We start from the raw sequence: 18,468 nt of genomic DNA on the forward strand, positions 1-18,468 counted from the left end.
CACCTGCTCCCGAAATACCTGCGAGAGTGCGCGTGGGGTCGAAGCTTACCCCGGCTACCTACGGGTGCCGCCACCTCTGCTGTCTGCACGCTTCATTGGTGCCAGCGCGCGTCGCGTGGAGCGCACATCGTGGCGAGGCCGAGGGTGCACGTGGCGGCGTGGGGCGTCGGTGGTTTTTCCCATCGCGCTTCCTGACAGTGCGCACGGTTCCATATTTTGTGAAGTCGTGAGCGCGTGAGGGATACACGTGCTGCTCCGAACATGCGGACACGAGACTGACGCGTACATTTTATTTGCAGTGAATGCTGTAAGGAATTTCTTTTTTTTGCGCAAAATTACGACTGTTGGGACAATATCCGTTAGCGAGCACGTATTCAGGCTGACACGGCGCACGAGACGGTGGTGTGGTTGGCATCATGCCCCGCCGCTTTGGCTCCCCAATGCGGCCTAAGGAAGGTCCAAGATCTGTTCAGATATTCATTACCGGTGTTGGCCGTGAGCTCGAAGGTAGCGCACGCACGTGTACACACGTCGGTACACCCCAACTCCTGCTACTGCAGTCACCTGTACACCCAGATACCTGCGCGAGTCCACACACAGCACACTGCACTGTGTCCAAAACAAAGACAAAGAAGCCCCGCATGGCCTTCATCACTCCTGTTAGCAAGCAGCTTTGAAGGCCGAAACGGCATACGAGAGGGGTGGGTGGGATGTTTACACATCACACTCGTTACTCATTTGAGGCTGAGTCGACCTAGGGCAGGCCCAGGACTGGTTCACATAAACCTCAATGATATTGCCTGTGTGCGGGAATCAAACTTGTGTTGCTGGGTTCATAGTGCAGTAGACGAACTCCTGCCTACGTGTATTCACACCTACGCACTCATACATAACGTACACATGGACGCGCATACCCATCATACTCACCGACGGCCAACACCGCGCATACGTATGTCTGTTCACGCAGAGACATTAATACGCATGAACAGACACCCATCACTGATGCACAGCCGATGCTCGCGCGCATTTGGGCAAGTGCTGTTAGCGAGCGGCTATTAAGGCCGGCACGACGCACGAGATGGATGGGGTGGGGGGGGACAGCAACACGCCGCAACAGGTGCTCACTTAATACTCACTCCACCTATGGGATTCCCAGAACCAGTTTTGACATCAATCGCCACGAATATCAGCCGCTAAGTAAGTAACTAAGCACATTTATAAACACGTTATCACGAGTGCGTTCATGGGAATCGAACTCAGGTCGGTGGGTTCATAGTGCAATGCGTCAACCACTGCTCCACCACTCCCCTCAACACATACAAAACGTGTCACCACAGCACTTGGAAGTTTCGAAGGCTTTCTGGCAGGAGGTCACGGGACAGACCCAAGTGTTATAGGTTAATTGACTGAGACGACTGACAGATGCACCAGCTGTGCTCGCCACGGTGCCACCTCGCTGCTTATTAGCCGCCCGGCGCTCCGCTCGTTGATTCGCGCATCGTTCCTCTGCCCTCCGTTGTTGTTGGAGGGCGACTGCCTCCAAGCACACGATTCCACGTGGACTGTCCTCACTCCAGTGTGCACAGAGCCAACAGCTCTGATTGGAGTCGGAATGCACGCCCTGCATGTGATCGAACAATTAAGGCATTTCTCATTTACTCGCTAACCATGCAGGTTTAATGAGTAACGCGTGAGTGCCGTGCACGAGGCTCCTCCGCCGTATTTTTAGCATCGCAGTCGTTGGGCAATCGATGGCGCGGTGTTTAACGCGGTGTGCCGGCACGTGTCCCGTCTAGGGTTGCCACCTGTCCTGATTTTCCCAGTACATCCTCAATTTGAGATAGCTGTGCTAGGAAAATCTGGAATTCTTTACTGGAACATTAACATTTCTGGGGTGTTTTTGGTCAGTGGTTTAACAATAATAATAAACCACTGCATTTACACGTCATTCTCCCCTCTTCTGGGATTGAGAGATATTATTCCTTTCCTTCTCTTAATGTGTTCCGGTTTTGTTTGAGCTTCGGAGGTGGCGACTCTAGTCCCGTCAGCTGTCCGTGACGTGGCTGGCTGGAGCTTGCGTTGTGCGGCACACAGTTGTGATGCGGGAGGCATCGGGGTATGAATGTTTCCATTGCACGCGGGCGGGCAGACGCACGGACGAACGCGACTGTCCTATTTTTGTTGTAGTGCCCACGAGGGCAGCATTGCTTGCAGTAGTGTCGTTTGTTCCGTCAACCTCAAGGCGCTTTAGTTTTTTATTTTCATCCAGTTTAGATTCGTCACGAATGACGCGCGATTAGAGTGGATGCGTCGCGGACGCGTGTTTACATTTTATTTACTCGTCTGAATATTTGTTTAGGCAGTTGACAGCACAGGGCCTAAAGGGCCGCAACCTCAAGTGGCCAGCCACAAACAGCGCTGTCAAGGTTGTCAGAGATAAGAGTTAACACACGTGTGTTGTGAACGTAAAAATCGATTGTAATTGGGTTTTATTCCTGCCCACGGCTAACATCAATGGCGAGTGATGTCTGTACCGGTCCTGCCCTCCACTCCCCCACCTTTTCACCAATCTGCGCTGACCGACAGAGTGAAGTATGGCCAAACAATCCCCACCACCGACACCGTGCGGGGAAGGCACTCGTCCAGTAGTGGAAACACCGAGAGCTGCACATTATTAAATTATTACTACAAGCAGAGAGCTTCGCATTGAGAGGCACACAAATGCATTGAGACATTGTGAGTGCGATCTGTTTTACATAACTAAGAGTGTATATGGCTCTGTCGTAGAATTGGAGAGGCCATCTCTGCCAAACCTTCACAAAGTACTTAGGCCAAGGTCTTGCCCTCTCAGCTGCCGGTCAGGCTTCACAAGAGTTGTTTTTTATGGGTTTGGCTTCGGGTAACCCACTTATTGGAAGCCGGTAATGCGTGAAAGAAACACTCAACCCCAGGGTCATTTTGGCATTATTCCAATTAGTCGAATAACGGGGCTGTATTTTTTGCGTCAGGCATCTGGACTGTCACCCAGAGGTCGGTGACCAACGTGAAGACCTAAAGCCAGCCGGTGGTGATCATGAAACTGTAAGAGCAGACTTGTGGAGGTCAGCTGTCCGCTCCGCAACTAATACGGGATCTAACGGAAGGCAGGAAGGAAGCAATGGCGAGGCACGGTGACATCAATGGCAGTGGCCGCGATGACGTCTGTACCTTGACGTGTGAACTCCTGAAGCCGCCATTATGCGCGCGTAGCTATGTTGGTGGAGCCTCGTGTTTGCTCAGCGAGGATCTATGAGTGTCTCCCTCTCCTGAGTTTACACTCTCCAGAGTGTTCCGCTCTCAACGGAGAGCTAATCCCCACTGGAGTGGCCCACGGAGGGGGTTTATCGAGCCGTGCGGCACCGCTGGGTTTATCCGCAGCCGTTGTGTGATCTTTGAGATGTCACGTTCAGAGTCACAGTTCGAGTCCAGAGATGATGATGTTTTTTCTAACATTGTGGTGAATGTCGGAGCCTCCGGCTGGCTTGACGGATCACGTGGAAACGTTTACATACAACGTAGAAGAGAACTCCTCTTTTCCGTTGTGATACGGTGGACGTATATCGCGGATCCTGTCATCGGTGAGGGTTATGCACGAACTTGCTCCACTTATCCACGGGGGAAAATCGTGGAAAATTGGAGTAATTGGCTCCTCGACCCGACTTATCCGTCAAATATTTGTGAGTAATTGGACACTGTTCTGAAATGACTTATAGGGTAATTTGTGGATCACTGGATGCATAGGGCCACCCATAATAGGAGTCGTTAATTATTTGATAAGCAGCAGTTTGTACATGTGAAATACGATGCTTTTAGTTCAGTTGTTCTCCGATGTGTTTTGGAGTGTACTACTTGTTCGGCACAATGTCCGTCGTTTCGCTCCACGCACCGGGAGCTCCAGTTCTTGAAAAGCGATACAGCACAACGGCGGAAACCTCCGCGGTAAGAACCGTAAAGGAGATAGTGAATCGGCGAGTTGTTACAGCCCCCTCGCTCTTGGCAGCCGTGCCCATTTTGGGAGCGTGACACTCGTGGACTCGTGCGGCCCTGGCTGACGTCGGTTTCCACAGCAACTGTTCCCTCTCCCTTAAGGGCATCCAGGTGTACAGTAGTGGGAAAAGCGTCGCGGAGGCCAGAAGTTGGTCAATGTATAATCTGGCAGCAGAGTTGTTTGAATAAAACATTAACTCAAGGCTAAAGAGAAAAAAGTCCGTCTCTCTAAGAAAATCCCGCAGGTGTTATTTTACATGTTTAATTCGTCAGCGTGAGTGGTCTTTAAACAAATAAGTAGCTAGAAACCCTGTGGGTATTGTGACACGTGCACTTGGAAAGAAACGCGGGCGACACTCAGTTTAAAGCATAATACATTAATTAGTCCACGAGTGACGTTGCTGCCCTGGTGTGCCCGTCTTTTTGCAGCACGTGGCATGTCCGCACAGGACATGAGGTCTCTACGGATAAACCAACGTCACAGCCGTAGGTAAACAAAAACAAGAAAATATGAAAGGAATTTGCAAGTTGCTGTCTTCCAACAACCACGGCATTGCGAGCTGTGGCAAGTTGCGAGGGTAGGGAGCCTCCTTCCTTCCTCCTGCCTCGTGACATAAACTTAGCCACGCTAACCAGTCTGGGAGGTGATGAACCATCGGCAGCGGCGTGAATATTGGAAAATCGAGATCGATCATAGAATTACTTGCGGCGCAGCCAATGGGGGAGTCCTTTCTAGTGGGGCTAGCGGTGGGGTTTGCGGATCCCCCGGTAAAGCAGCTCTTGGTAGAGCATTGAACGGCGGCTTTGGCACTAACGAGCGCCCACCCGTCCTTCGCCGTGTCCTCCCATGGCACTCGTGCTGGCGGTGACTTTGGTGTAGGTGACCGCGCGCTTGGGCACGCGGTAGGGAGGGGCGCACGCCTGTCCGTAGCGAGCAGCGCTGTCACATGTATGTTTGGCGTGGGAGAGAATGCCGGTTTATTTGTGTGCGCACAGCCCCCGTGACTTTGCGTGCTCGGTCGATGGCGGTTGGGAGGGTTCTGGGAACGGAGGAGGTGTGCGAGGCAGGGGTGGGCGGGCGGGCGGGTAATGAGGCTGCGTTGGTTTTTTTGAGACGTGGAAGGCGTTGGTCACCCTCACACCCAAGTCCGCTCGCTACTCCCGAGTTGAGGTTGCCCTGTCCTACACTCCGCGCCACGCTGTTGGATCCAACTGAAATGCCCAACTAGTCCCCGTGACGCCGCCATGTTCCAGCATGGGGCCGTGCGTGCCGGACCGAGAGGGACACGCGCATCAGGCGAACGATCGCAAAGCATTCTTTCCTCTCTCCCGTGTGTCGCCCCGGAGAACGTTTAATTCGCCCCGTGGGTCTGAATCGCAGCTCGGCAAAGCGTGCGTTGAAAACGAAGGCTATTACGGCCCGGGAGGGCTCTGTGTGTGCACAGCGACCGCCGCTCTCGCGCCAGCAAGAAAAATAATGAGGGCAGTTTTTTTCCTCTCCCTCCCACCGTCTAGAGAATTTGCTGACCAACTTTGCAGTGCACGAGTTTAATTTACTCTCCCTTGTTTGGCGTGTGATTTTGCGTGGTTTACCACCCCCAGCATTTGATCTCTGTTTGTCTTGAGCCATTGGGGCTGAGTCGATAATAATAGCACTGAATGTTCCGGCCATCCCGTGTCACGAGCACAGATGAAATGGGAAATCCAAAGAGCCCTCCTCTCCCACCCCCAGACTGCACGGCAGCGCGCGGTTGAACACACCCACGCAGCTACTTCACCACCACGGCCGTCCATCCTCCAGTTCATCATTATCGACACGGCGCCCACGCACAACCACAACTTTACAACCGCAACCATTTTAATAAACCCATCGCCTGGTATGCAGGAGATCCTGGGTGCAAATTCCTGACCTTGACACCCATTAATTTGGAATTCACGTGTTCTCTCCCTCCCCGTGGTTGTGTGGATTTTTCTCCGGTTCCTTCTGTTTTCCCCCCCCCCCTCCTCCATATTTTGAAACATACTTTCACACATGATGATGTACGCCACTGTCATGAGCTCATACACAAAAAACGACAGTTCTTACAATCTCTCCCACTGGTGAGTTTTTGGATCTTGGTGCCAGTATGATGGCTCGGTTGTGTTGCGTTCCGGGGGAGGGGTGAGGGGATATGCAGGTGAGAACTGGAGCGCTGAGATGTTTCTCGGTAGAAACGGTGAGTTCTGGATTACCCAGCGTGCGTGACGAGATGTGTAACCGGATTCCGGCGTGACGATGCATGCGTGCGCGTTCATCTGCGTGCGCGTGAGCAGGCAGCTCGGGAGGCATCTGTGAAAAGAACAAAGCGTACCCGGACGGCCGACGCAAGTCGCTTAACACCGGCATCGTCACGGTGCAAAACTACGGGCGCCACGTGCCACCCCGCGTCTCCTACATCACCTTCGCCCACGAGATCGGACACAACTTCGGGTCCCCGGTGGGTGCCTTCCAGACGCACCCGCCCCATCCTACACCCCCGCCCCACCCCCCACCCCACCCTACCCCCCACCCCACCCTACACCCCCGCCCCACCCCCCACCCCATCCTACACCCCCGCCCCACCCCCCACCCCACCCTACACCCCCGCCCCACCCCCCACCCCATCCTACACCCCCGCCCCACCCCCCACCCCACCCTACACCCCCGCCCCACCCCCCACCCCATCCTACACCCCCGCCCCACCCCCCACCCCATCCTACACCCCCGCCCCACCCCCCACCCCACCCTACACCCCCGCCCCACCCCCCACCCCACCCTACACCCCCGCCCCACCCCCCACCCCATCCTACACCCCCGCCCCACCCCCCACCCCATCCTACACCCCCGCCCCACCCCCCACCCCACCCTACACCCCCGCCCCACCCCCCACCCCATCCTACACCCCCGCCCCACCCCCCACCCCATCCTACACCCCCGCCCCACCCCCCACCCCACCCTACACCCCCCTCCCCCGACGTGACCGCCGCTCACCTGGCGATGAACGAGCAGGAGCCGACCAGAGATTTGGGAGGTTTTTCCAGCCGTTTCCTGTGGATGATATTTACAGAACTCGTTTTGTTTTCGCAAATTAGTTTGTGGTTTTGTTCAAACGAATTACACACTTTGTTTGAAACCTAGTGATTTCATTTTTGTTTGTTTTATTGCTGTCTTGTGGAGCCCGACTAAAATAACTTCACACAGCAAGGCAAGATGGTGAAACTAAATACCCTGTCCATGAATTGTCTTGAGTAGATTAAAGGGGGGGAGGCCTGCAGAGTTGAATGCTTTGGCAGGTTCCCTCTGTGCACTCCTGTTTCCTCCCACCAGCAAAATCACCCCGCATGCTTTTATACAAACATCGTGAGCGGGGCCTCCGTGCAAGTGACTCGATGGTGCCTGATCAATTAACGAATAGGAAGCCTCATTTGTACCGTGACGCCACCGCTGGGCGACTTGGCATTGGCGGTCGTTTTGCCCCAAACAAAGGATTTGGTGATACTGCCGCGTTAGCGTTCGTAGTATCGGTTCACCATTGCAAATGAGGCAGCTATCCTGATCTCCTGAGTTCGCATCTTGTTTATCAAAATAAGCTTTAACTAAACTTGGCAGTGGCGCGCACAACTCAAATGACAATAATTGGGCAATGGCCCTTGATAGGAAACCCATTGCCCAACACATTTCCTATTATATATTTGTATTTTATTTTAAGGAAGTTCTATTAACAATGATCTGAAACGGTCCTGGGCCTTAAATGAGTTTCTGGTTCCATGTGTAAACATCAGCATTGGGGAGACAAAGGCAGCCGGGCACGTGTGCTGGCCGCCCACCCCCTCGTGTGCCATGCCAGCCTTCATAGGTGCCGTCGAACGGCGCTTGCCATCGGCAGTCTGTTAAAGGCTACTCGGGGGATCTTTGTGATCTCTGTATTTGCGTGCGAGCAGCACGACTCTGGCCAGCAATGCACGCCGGGCGAGGGAACGCTGATCAGCGACAAGGGCAACTTCATCATGTACCCCAGCGCCACCAGCGGCTTCAAGGCGAACAACAACCTCTTCTCTCCCTGCAGCATCGGAAACATCAGCCGAGTGCTCGTCGCGCGCAAGGACTCCTGCTTCGTGGGTACGTGGGGAATGGTGTGGCCGGTGGCGTTAGGGCGGCCACAGGCCATGACGAGTCTCTCGTGCTGGTCTCGTGAGAAAGTGCTGAAGTTGAAGTCATTGCCAACGCTTTCCAGCTTCTCAATGGAGTGTGTGGCAGAGGTCGCAATCGGGTACCCGATACCCGTACCCTACCCGATACCCGGCTACCCGTACCCGGCCGGGTATGGGTACGGGTACCCGTTTGCGACCCTGGTGCGGCCGGGTATGGGTACGGGTAGGCTGTGAGTCACTGGTGAGTAACCGTTTGTCACTCATTTCCCAACGTCTTGTCTCTTCTCACAATTCAAGTTCCTAGAATCAACCCACCCGCGCCTGCAACATGGCTTCATCCCAGAGGTCGCAATCGGGTACCCGTACCCTACCCGATACCCGGCCGGGTACGGGTATCGGGTAGGGTACGGGTACGGCTACCTGTTTGCGACCCTGGTGCGGCAGGGTACGGGTACGGGTAAGGAATCAAAACCCATTTGCGACTTCTGGTCTGTGAGTCTGAATGTGGGATCTTGGGGTCTATGTGAAAAACCACTGATGATGCAGCCCCTACCAGTGCATTTTGGTTTCTCATTGGGTCTGTATGCGAGTCTACGGATCTCTGTGCATCTATAGGTCTCCGTGTGGGTCTATGGGTCTCAATTTGGGTCTTTGGGTTTCTGTATGAAAAAGCGCTGATGATGAAACCACGTGCATTTATTATCACCTGAAAGTCTCTGAGAAAACCCAAAGTGGCATTGGAAGCCTAAACCTGCAGCGTATCGTACGAGGACGTCGGTGGCGAATGCGTGCTTACATACCTCTACGTGTGTCTGCGTGCGTCTGCGTCCATCTACGTGCGTGTGCGTGCGTGTGCGTGCGTGTGCGTGTGCGTGTGTGTGTGTGCGTGTGTGTGTGTGCGTGTGTGTGCGTGCGTGTGTGTGCGTGCGTGTGCGTGTGTGTGCGTGCGCGTGTGTGCGTGTGTGCGTGCGCGTGCGTGTGTGTGTGTGTGTGCGTGTGCGTGCGTGTGCGTGCGTGCACGTGCGTGTGTGTGTGTGCGTGCATGTGCGTGCGCGTGCGTGTGCGTGCGTGTGCGTGCGTGCGCGTGCGTGCGCGTGCGTGCGTGTGCGTGCGTGTGCGTGCGTGTGTGTGCGTGTGCGTGCGTGTGTGTGCGTGTGCGCGTGTGTGCGTGCGCGTGCGTGTGCGTGCGTGCGTGTGCGTGCGTGTGCGTGTGTGCGTGCGTGTGCGTGCGTGCGTGCGTGTGTGTGTGCGTGTGCGTGCGTGTGTGTGCGCGTGCGTGCGCGTGCGTGTGCGTGCGTGTGCGTGCGTGCGTGTGTGTGCGTGTGTGTGTGTGTGTGTGCGTGCGTGTGCGTGTGCTCAGAGTCGAACAAGCCAATCTGCGGCAACAGCCTGGTGGAGGAAGGCGAGGCGTGCGACTGTGGCTTCATGGACCAGTGCAATGGAGACCCGTGCTGCTACCCGGCCGACGACACAAGTGGAAAAGGTTGCCAGCTCAAGCCCGGCAAGATGTGCAGGTGCGGGTCAGGGTGGGAGTGGGGAGGGGTGTGGGGGGGGAAGCAGGGTGGTAGGGGTGTGGGGGGGAGCAGGGGGGTAGGGGTGTGGGGGGGGGTAGGGGTGTGGGGGGGGGAGCAGGGGGGGAGTGGCAGGCAGAACATGGGGCTACTGACGAGAGAAAGCTGGACGTCAGAGCCGTGTACCCTCTCACTGTTGGGCAAAGCGCTTTTAAGGTTGGCACGGCATGCGATGGCACACTCGCGAGCAAAAACAGGAACTTCTCGCGGCCAGACGAGTGGCAGCGCGAGGTGGAGAGGACAGTTTGGGTGAGGGTGAGGAGAGATGGACACTGCGGGGAAAGGTGGAACGTGCTCGTGGGTGGTGCAGCAGAGTGGAACAGGAGGACACGTGGTGGAACAATACGGCAAGACAGAACAGCAATGAAAGATAGGTGGGGCACGGCATAGCGAGGTGGAACAGGTAGGTAGGAGAGTAGGGTGTCAAAAGTAGCTGCAGGGTGATGAGTAGCTCCATATTTAAGAACAATAATTTACTTATCCACGAAAGTCCAAGTACTCTTTTTCGGAGGGTCCTGCATTGGGTTTTTTTTTATTTTTAAGCTGTTTTCAGCCAAGAAACGATGTGTTTATAAAAGTGGGAGAAAACCGGAGGGCCCAGAGAAAACCTACGCGTGCGAGGGGGCAACACTACATCCCCGTACAGATGGAAACAGATGAGGATTAGTCCACTTGCTGTACTGTCCTTCTCCTTGCAAGCCAGGGTATGGCGGCACCTCCTTGACGCCCACGGGAATGGAGTTTCGCAACATTTGTGCAGTGATCCATCAACCCACGCTGCCTCCCCCAGTGCCACTTGCATAGCCACCACCGCCCGGCTGTCGGGTGTGATTGTGTGCGCTTATTGTGCAATCACGCTCTACATATATAACAAACCGAAAGATAACAAACCGATGTTGCAAACAACGGCATTTACAAGGCGATGGAGAGTACTCACGATAAGCGCGATTCACAACTCAATTTGACAATGAATGTTTACAGTGATAAGGGCAGTTCCAAATTACATCTCGTCAGTGTTACTAAAAAACCGTTACGCGAGCTACTGTATCCATCGGTAGTCCAGATAAAGGTAACGCGCTCATACTATGCGAATAACCTCACTGATACTACGGTAATACGATACGCTCACTCATACCACACGAATCATCATCAGCCATGATCTATCCATTGCCGGATGAAGGACTCTTTCTCCAAGCCGTCCCCATCTCTCACTGTTCTATGATGCAGCAAACCACCTAAAGTTCACGGGTTTCTTTCGTCGCTCTGTCTCTATGGTGGACATCCTCTTGAATAATTATCCACGGGAGGGAAGATATCACACCGTTACTTACCCCCTGTAACAACCGTTACTGACGCGCGCGGTAATATCCGCACCAGTTCACGACATAAGTGTGTGTATATTCTTGGTTCTTTCGGTAAAGTCACGGAGAATGGAAATAATACAATGATAAAAAGAAAACAATTAAATTCTCACGACGTTTCGATTGCAACACAAGCAATCATCATCAGGTGTGAAAACCACAGCTTTTAATTTATATTATTTCCCTTCTACGTGACTTTACCGAAAGAACCAAGGATATGAATCCCTGCAGTCACCAAAGCTTTAAATCGAAAACTATAAATCACTGTGTGTATTTACCCACGTGGTTTGCTAGTGCCTGATACCCACGTCTCCCCCCACCCTAACCGCCATCCCCCTTGCCGCTGCACAGTCCGACCCGGGGCCCCTGCTGCACCCACGATTGCAAGTTCCGTCTGCGCAACGACGAGTGCCGAGCGCCCACCGAATGCGCCAAGGAGGGGGCGTGCAACGGCACGAGCGCTGTTTGCCCGGCCTCGCAACCGCAGCCCGACCTCATCTTCTGCAGCAATGAGACGCGCGTCTGCAAGGGCGGGGTGAGCGGCGCCAGGCAGCGTGTTGTTCCGTGCCTCGCAAGGCCGCCACGGCCATCGTCGGGGATGCTCGCAGGCTCGGCTAACGGCTCCTGCCGCGGCGAGCCGGGCGAGGATTTGTACAAGGAAAAAATAAGTCTTTTACCCTTTTTCGGCGACAACACAGGCGCCACGATGGCGAGATTTTAACTACCCCGCCTGTATTGTTGAGCAGTATGTATATTGAACTACTTTCGCATGGTACATAGCCAACCGTTCTAATCGGAGGTGCGTATACAGGGGGTCGTAGGTTCGATCCTGACCCTTCATGCCTCCTGTATATTTGGAGGTTGCGTTTCTCCCCGTGGTCGCGTGGATTTTTCTCCGGGTCCTCTGATTTTTCCCTCAATAGAGCTATCATTTGTAGCCAGGTTGCTTCTGACAAAGTGTTATATAGCTCAGCGGACCTATCATGGTGAAATAAAAATTGTCAAATAGTACTCTTTGGTTCTTTCGGTAAAGTCACGTAGAAAATTAATAATAGATCACGACGTTTCGATCGCCACACAAGCGATCGTCCTCAGGTGGGAGTATTTTTTGGTTCTTTCGGTAAAGTCTTCCCACCTGAGGACGATCGCTTGTGTGGCGATCGAAACGTCGTGATTTATTTTATTTTCTACCTACGTGACTTTACCGAAAGAACCAAAGAGTGTGGATTCCTGCAGTCACGAAAGGTTCAAATCAAGATTAGTCGAATGGTAGTTTAGTTAAGATGTTCAAACACTAAACAGACACCCATTGCAAGGTACCCAGTCTGCATTAACCACACATGCTTGTGGTAAAACATGCAAACAAGTGTGCTTCGGTAACAATGTGACACATTGTCCTTGAAACTGCTTGGCCTACACCAGACGGCCTCCATTATGGCCATGTCTCACCGGTGTTAGACCAGAAAACGCCAAAAGGCGAACAGCACAAAGGCGATGCCAATATCAAAGCATTAATAGCTCGGGTTGAGCAGTCATATCGATGGCAAACGGGGTCCCTTGGAGGATTTGTCCGTTGTGGTCCGGGTGCGTGCGAGGGTGGCGCGGTGCCAATGCCGCGGGTCGCAGTGGGGGCTGGGAGTGATGCGCCGGTGATCCTCGCTGGTGCGGCGACCGTGTCGAAGATGATAGTAATGGTGGTACTGAAGTATCGCTCTCCTCCCTCTCCGCAGCAATGCTCGGGCTCGATCTGTGATCGGCACAGCCTGGAGGAGTGCTCGTGCTCCGGGGAGAGCGTGGAGGAACAGTGCCACGTGTGCTGCATGCGCAAGGGTGAGCGCCACTCCCAGCCCTATTTCATTCATTCGTTCTCTCGTTCATTTTGATCAATGTTTTGCTTGACCTGATGGCTCAAGTCAAATTTCGAACAGTGACGACCTCCACTTCCATTGCCCCCACTGCTGTCGTCACCGAAATGCAGTTCGTGATCAGTGCATCGTGAGCTGACTGTGTCCTGCTCACGATCAGCACAACAACTTTTATTTTGACCACCAGCATCACTGCTCCCATCACCGACACCACCAGCACTGCCACCACTGCCACCAACCCTGTCACCACCATCACCACCAGCCACACCCACCACCAGCAGCACCATCGCTGATGTACGTACAAACAACAAAACAAAGATCCTGAGTAGACCATGGGAAGGCACAGGACCGGTTCAGATAATCATCACTCGTGTTGGCCGTGAGCGGAAATCGAACTTGTGTTACTGGGTTTGTAGCGGAGCGCGCTAACCGTTACACTACCGCTCCCCACGTGTCTATACACACACATGCACATACCTACACCTACGTGTATTCACACCTATGCACTCATACGTAACATACAGCGCGCTAACCGCGACGCGACCGCTCCACGCGTGCGTGCGCGTCCGTGTGTGCTGCAGGAGACCCCAGCTCGTGCGCCAGCACCAAGGCGGATGTTTGGATCGACTTCTTCCACTCGAAGGAGCTGAAGCTGCAGCCTGGCTCGCCCTGCAACAACTTCCGCGGCTATTGCGACGTCTTCCTGCGCTGCCGCCTCGTGGACGCCGACGGGCCACTGGCACGCCTCAAGAAGGCCATCTTCAATCCGGAGCTCTACAAGTCGCTGGCGCAGTGGGTGCGGGTAGGTGGAAGGCCCGCGCCCTCGCCCGTCCCCTCCTCATCGCTCGCTCTCCCGCTCCGTGGGGGGCGCCGCGGCGCGTTGGCTGGCGGTGCGCGAATGCTGCGGCCTGCAGACCCTGTCCCTGATCCGGTCCCTGAACCTGTCTCTGATCCCCCAACCCCCCCGTTGGACTCCGTTAGGGTGCGCGTTGCTGCACCGACAAAACCCAAATCCTGAAAAACAATCTCGCCACACTCGTTATTACTGCAGCCTTATACCACATGGCACACCGTGTGGTACACAGTGTGCAGCTGTGTGGCCCCGGGCCAGGTCCAGCTGAGTGCTTAGGGATGGCATCCAACCCCCGGCGCAAGGGGCACAGCGCGGAGCTGTCTACAGATGGGCCAGGGACGGCCTCACGGCATCGAAGCCAAAGCAAGGTCAGGGTGGCACCGTGCTCGGTGATGCCCTTCTGCGCTGGCAGTTCCGAGCCGGCGGTTGAAATTCACATACCTCTGGCAAGGGCTGGGATCCAGCCCTATCAATTAATCATTGGCTGGGCTTTTTCCACCGAGCGCTGCAGCCTCACTGGTGGATTTAGTTCAACTGTGGATCAGAGGCCGCTTGCATTATTATTAGATTGTTGCACAAGCCCATAGAGATTGTTGTTAGAATCTTTATTATTTGCTTGCTTACATGAAGTATAGACATTTAGTTTCCCGGTTTTCCACCTCACTTATTAGATAAATGTAATTTATAAAAATTTTACTTGTTTGAAATATCGATAAGCAACATACCTATATGTACGTAATTCCGAAAACACATCCTTTATTTTTGGATCAATAATTAGCATTTAGGAATCCAGTAGTAACTTTAGAGTCTTAATTAATCACACGTAACTTCATCGATTGCCAGTTCTCATTGGGACTTCACTGCACCGAACACCAAATGGCGAGAGAGAGAGAGCTGTTCAGCTCTTCCTAGTGACTACACGTGGCCAATTTTGATTCGTTCCGTTATTCTCCTACTAAAGAGTAGGGACGCGTTCATCAGAACCAAGTCCTCCGAGGAGATGGAGCGATGAAATAATATTGTGTGTAGGGAGTTGGGTAGATCTTTACATCGCAAGGTCATGAGAGATGGCGGCGGCGGCGTTGGCTTGCGGAGGCCTTCAGCGTGGATTGTCCACCAGCTGATGATCACTATGATCATGGTTTCTTCTAAGTATGAATGGAATCCCGGCGCATGCGTGCTATTGCTGCGGGCGTGCAGGATCACTGGTGGGCCGGCGTTCTCCTTGCCGTGGCTCTCATCATGCTCATGGGGGGCTTCATCTACCTGTGCAGCAAACACACGCCCAGCAGCAACCCCAACCTGCCCAAGCACAAGGAGCTGCCAGGTGAGGTCGCACGGCCGCCACCTCCATCCAACCTGAATGACCGCACGAGGGTTAGATGTCACTGTCTGTGCACCGTCCCTTCTCGTTTTATACGTCTGCTCCTGCATTCTCGTCGCTGAGATGATCCTGTGATCCCCCCGTGACCCCTGTACTTTCCGTGCCAGGCGTGTCGACATTGCGAAGGCAGCAGAGGCAGCGTCAGGCGAGGAGCCGCAGGCCCGACGGCCAGGAGATGCAGAACTTGAGGCGGTGATGGCGGCCGAGCAGGGAGGGGTGGAGGGGGCGGGGGGGATGTGGTTTGTTGTGGGTGGGCGGTTGGAGGAGGTGGGAGGCCAGCGGCAAGGAATGGCAGCAGGAGCAGGAATTCCCACCACTACGCCTACGGGAGTCTACGACAATCACGGCTCCTGCGGTTTTAGGCCTCGCTCACTCCTGCCCCAGGAGGATCGTGTGGCCATGTGGCCGTCCAGACTCGATGCTCCGCTGAGGGATGAAAAGAGCACGGACCGGTCGACAGCAGGCTCGGTTCTGATGATATTTTGACGCCTGCGTAAGAGCGCTGAGCCAGCTGCACACGCACACACAGACACGTATATATACATACGGAATTAGACAGAAAATGTTACGAGCGATTGGTTTCGGACTTAATTTGGTGCATAGACACAGAAAACTGCTCGCCTGCGTCTATAAAGAGAAGGCATTCCATGTGCGGTTTAAGAAACAGCTACCAAGGATAATTGGGCAAAACCTGTGGTGTCGTTTCTGAATCGCTACACAAGCAAATGGTATTTCTGCTGCTGGAGAAGCCTCTGAAATGCTCCTAAAGTGCGCTGCTCTGTAGCATAGCTGGGATATATGTAACAACTCGAATGGGTTAGCGTTTGGCTGTGGTGGGGGGGATCGGTGTTATGGGAAGGCAACCAAAGACTTTGTAACGTATGTTTAATACTGGGCTTTGCACAAGTCCGGTGGCAGTTTCACACCCGGCGTGGGTATCCGTGTGCCCCGATGCCTTCTGGGTGGAACGTCAAACCCAAGACCTTCGCACACATTCTCCACCGTTGCTTGATCCGAGAATCCCGGTTCCGCACACCTACTGGTTTAAGTGGCTCTTTCTCTTGTCGGCCCAGTAGATGCGGCCCGTTTGTCTCACACAAAGAGACGACGTCCGGCACCGTGCAAAGGAAGCGTCGCACGCAGGCGAACCGCCGTGCGAGAGGGACCAAGCACGAAGTCGATTTCAGCAGACATCACTCTCCCTTGCTCAGCAAAGCGAGGACCTGTTTATGCACTCAAATGCAGCGTTCGCTCAGTCCGTTATTACTTTGCCGGATGAGTTGAGTTTTTTTTTATCTTCTAGGAAAGTGAGAATTGTCATCCGAGGGGTGTTGGAAATGAGGCTGCGTTTTGGCGGAACTGTTCGTTTCACCGGCCTCTGTTTTGGCGTCGGGCATGTGGTGTGCGCAAGCGCGGCGCGCATGGTCTCTGTTTAAACGATGCTTCAATTTGCTGAAGTGCCTAGAAACTGACTGTTTTTAGTTCGTCCAGACAACTTGTGCTGCATTTGCACAACAATTTGTATCGCAACTGCCCCGAGGCCACAGCGACCCCGAGAATCTGCATTCCCAGCCCCATCATCATATTTCCCATTTTATCTGAGCTTCGTTTCAGCCCAGTGTGCAAAAAAAGTATAAAGAGGGGTAGATTTTCTTCCACACCCAAATTTGGTGAAGTTTTTTTTCTCTATCTATAACTGGCAAGAAAAACCAAGCCACTAACAAATGTGAACTCGGCTTGTTCTGAGGTATCGTATGGATTCCTCAAGAAATGGAATTAGCTCTCGCTAATCTTCTCGCTTTTAAAGCAGACGAGGCGAGGTTCGTCTTATGTTTTACTGCTATTGATTAAAAAGGGACACGGACCGTGCCGCATCTGCAGCGACGAAATTGTAACGTGAGTGGGGGGGCCTAGAGATCAGCAGAGGGGGGGCGCTCAGCCTTTTTAAGCAACTTTTATTTTTAATAAAAATAAAAGTTTTTTGAGCTACTGAACTGTGTTTTGACCGAGCGTAGCTGGTACACTGACGAGCAGAGCTGTGCGTGTTTAACTTGTGTCGTTTATCATGCCACACGCATTTTGCGTTTTTTTATTCGAGCGCTAAAACCCCCAAATGATGTTTTGTGGTCCCCCCCCCCTCTTCCTTTTCTAATTTACTTGGCGTGCTCAAAAACGTGGTGACGAGGGCCTGAAGTGATGAAAACATCGCCGATATAATCGTTCTGACACGTCCATACTGGACGTCTGTGAACAAAGAGCTTTATAGCTCATCGGATTCCTCCAGTATAAATATTTTGATTCTGAAATTGTGGTTTATGAACCATCGAATTATTGCACCACGGGGTTATGGGTACTTACAAATTATTTTAATTGATTGCTCGCTCGTGAAATATTTTAATATTTAGTCTCCCGGAACTCTCCAGATTGATCTGAGAAACTCTCAATTCGCCACTGCTGTGGTCATGCACACTCTATTTCCGTTTACCGTTTTTGTAAAAATATTGAACCTATAGAAAAAATAGGTTTGCGTTCGAGGCCCATTCATTCCATGTTAATGTATTGCTACTGACTTTTAAGCTGTGGGGTATTGTGTGAAAATGCAGAGGTGGAGATTTGAGGCTCAAAAAAGTGGAATTTTTTGTACGGCATGAACGCTACCATCAACGGAGAAAAGTTTGCAGGGGCTGGGACATATAATGGGACCCGAAAATAAACAAACGACAGAAATGTATCTCGTGGGTTTTAGTTTTTTTTACCTATGGTGCTGTGTAGCCTGAACACCTTAAACCGCCGCGTGTATTAAATGAGTTGAGGCCTGTACTCTGTAAATAGCAACGGCTTGCGCTAAAGCGCATCCGTATGGCTTGCACTTATTTTTTACGTTTTTATTACTCTAACCAACGCTTTTTCTTACGTCCCAAACTCCAGTGTAAACTGTTTACCGACATGGCTTTGTCCACTTTTTTCCATTCTCTGCTTTTTACTAATCTATATTTTGAAACGTTCACGGATGCGCGATTTGAAATGACAAATAAAAGCCAACTGCTGGCTATCAATGTTTCCCCCCATATGTTAAATGTTGGCACCTGTGTTATCTACGATTGAGCTTAATTCTCCCCGCCACTTGCTACCGTACTGCAAAGACAGCAGTAAGCTATGATGTTCTTTGCGCTTATGAATAGTGTGGTGCGTGTGTGCACCTCTCGCAGCTGATTACGATGTAAAAGCCGATGGGTTT

The 18,468-nt window shown here is 52.9% G+C and overlaps 1 protein-coding gene across 1 annotated transcript in view; it reads left to right on the forward strand.

The window, feature by feature from the left end:
• Positions 1 to 18,282, forward strand: part of LOC133354180 (disintegrin and metalloproteinase domain-containing protein 10-like) — a 56,170-nt gene extending 37,888 nt beyond the window's left edge. The window contains exons 9-16 of the mRNA XM_061570819.1: positions 6,340 to 6,503; positions 7,987 to 8,164; positions 9,557 to 9,710; positions 11,480 to 11,663; positions 12,859 to 12,958; positions 13,575 to 13,795; positions 15,047 to 15,173; positions 15,338 to 18,282. Of these exons, the coding sequence (XP_061426803.1) occupies positions 6,340 to 6,503; positions 7,987 to 8,164; positions 9,557 to 9,710; positions 11,480 to 11,663; positions 12,859 to 12,958; positions 13,575 to 13,795; positions 15,047 to 15,173; positions 15,338 to 15,426 (1,217 nt within the window). The 3' untranslated portion in view covers positions 15,427 to 18,282. The remainder of the gene's footprint in view (positions 1 to 6,339; positions 6,504 to 7,986; positions 8,165 to 9,556; positions 9,711 to 11,479; positions 11,664 to 12,858; positions 12,959 to 13,574; positions 13,796 to 15,046; positions 15,174 to 15,337) is intronic.
• Positions 18,283 to 18,468: the final 186 nt, after the last annotated feature.

This window comes from Lethenteron reissneri, chromosome 46 (assembly GCF_015708825.2).
Source record: "Lethenteron reissneri isolate LAM-NWPU_2019-01 chromosome 46, ASM1570882v1, whole genome shotgun sequence".
Lineage (NCBI taxonomy): Eukaryota > Metazoa > Chordata > Hyperoartia > Petromyzontiformes > Petromyzontidae > Lethenteron > Lethenteron reissneri.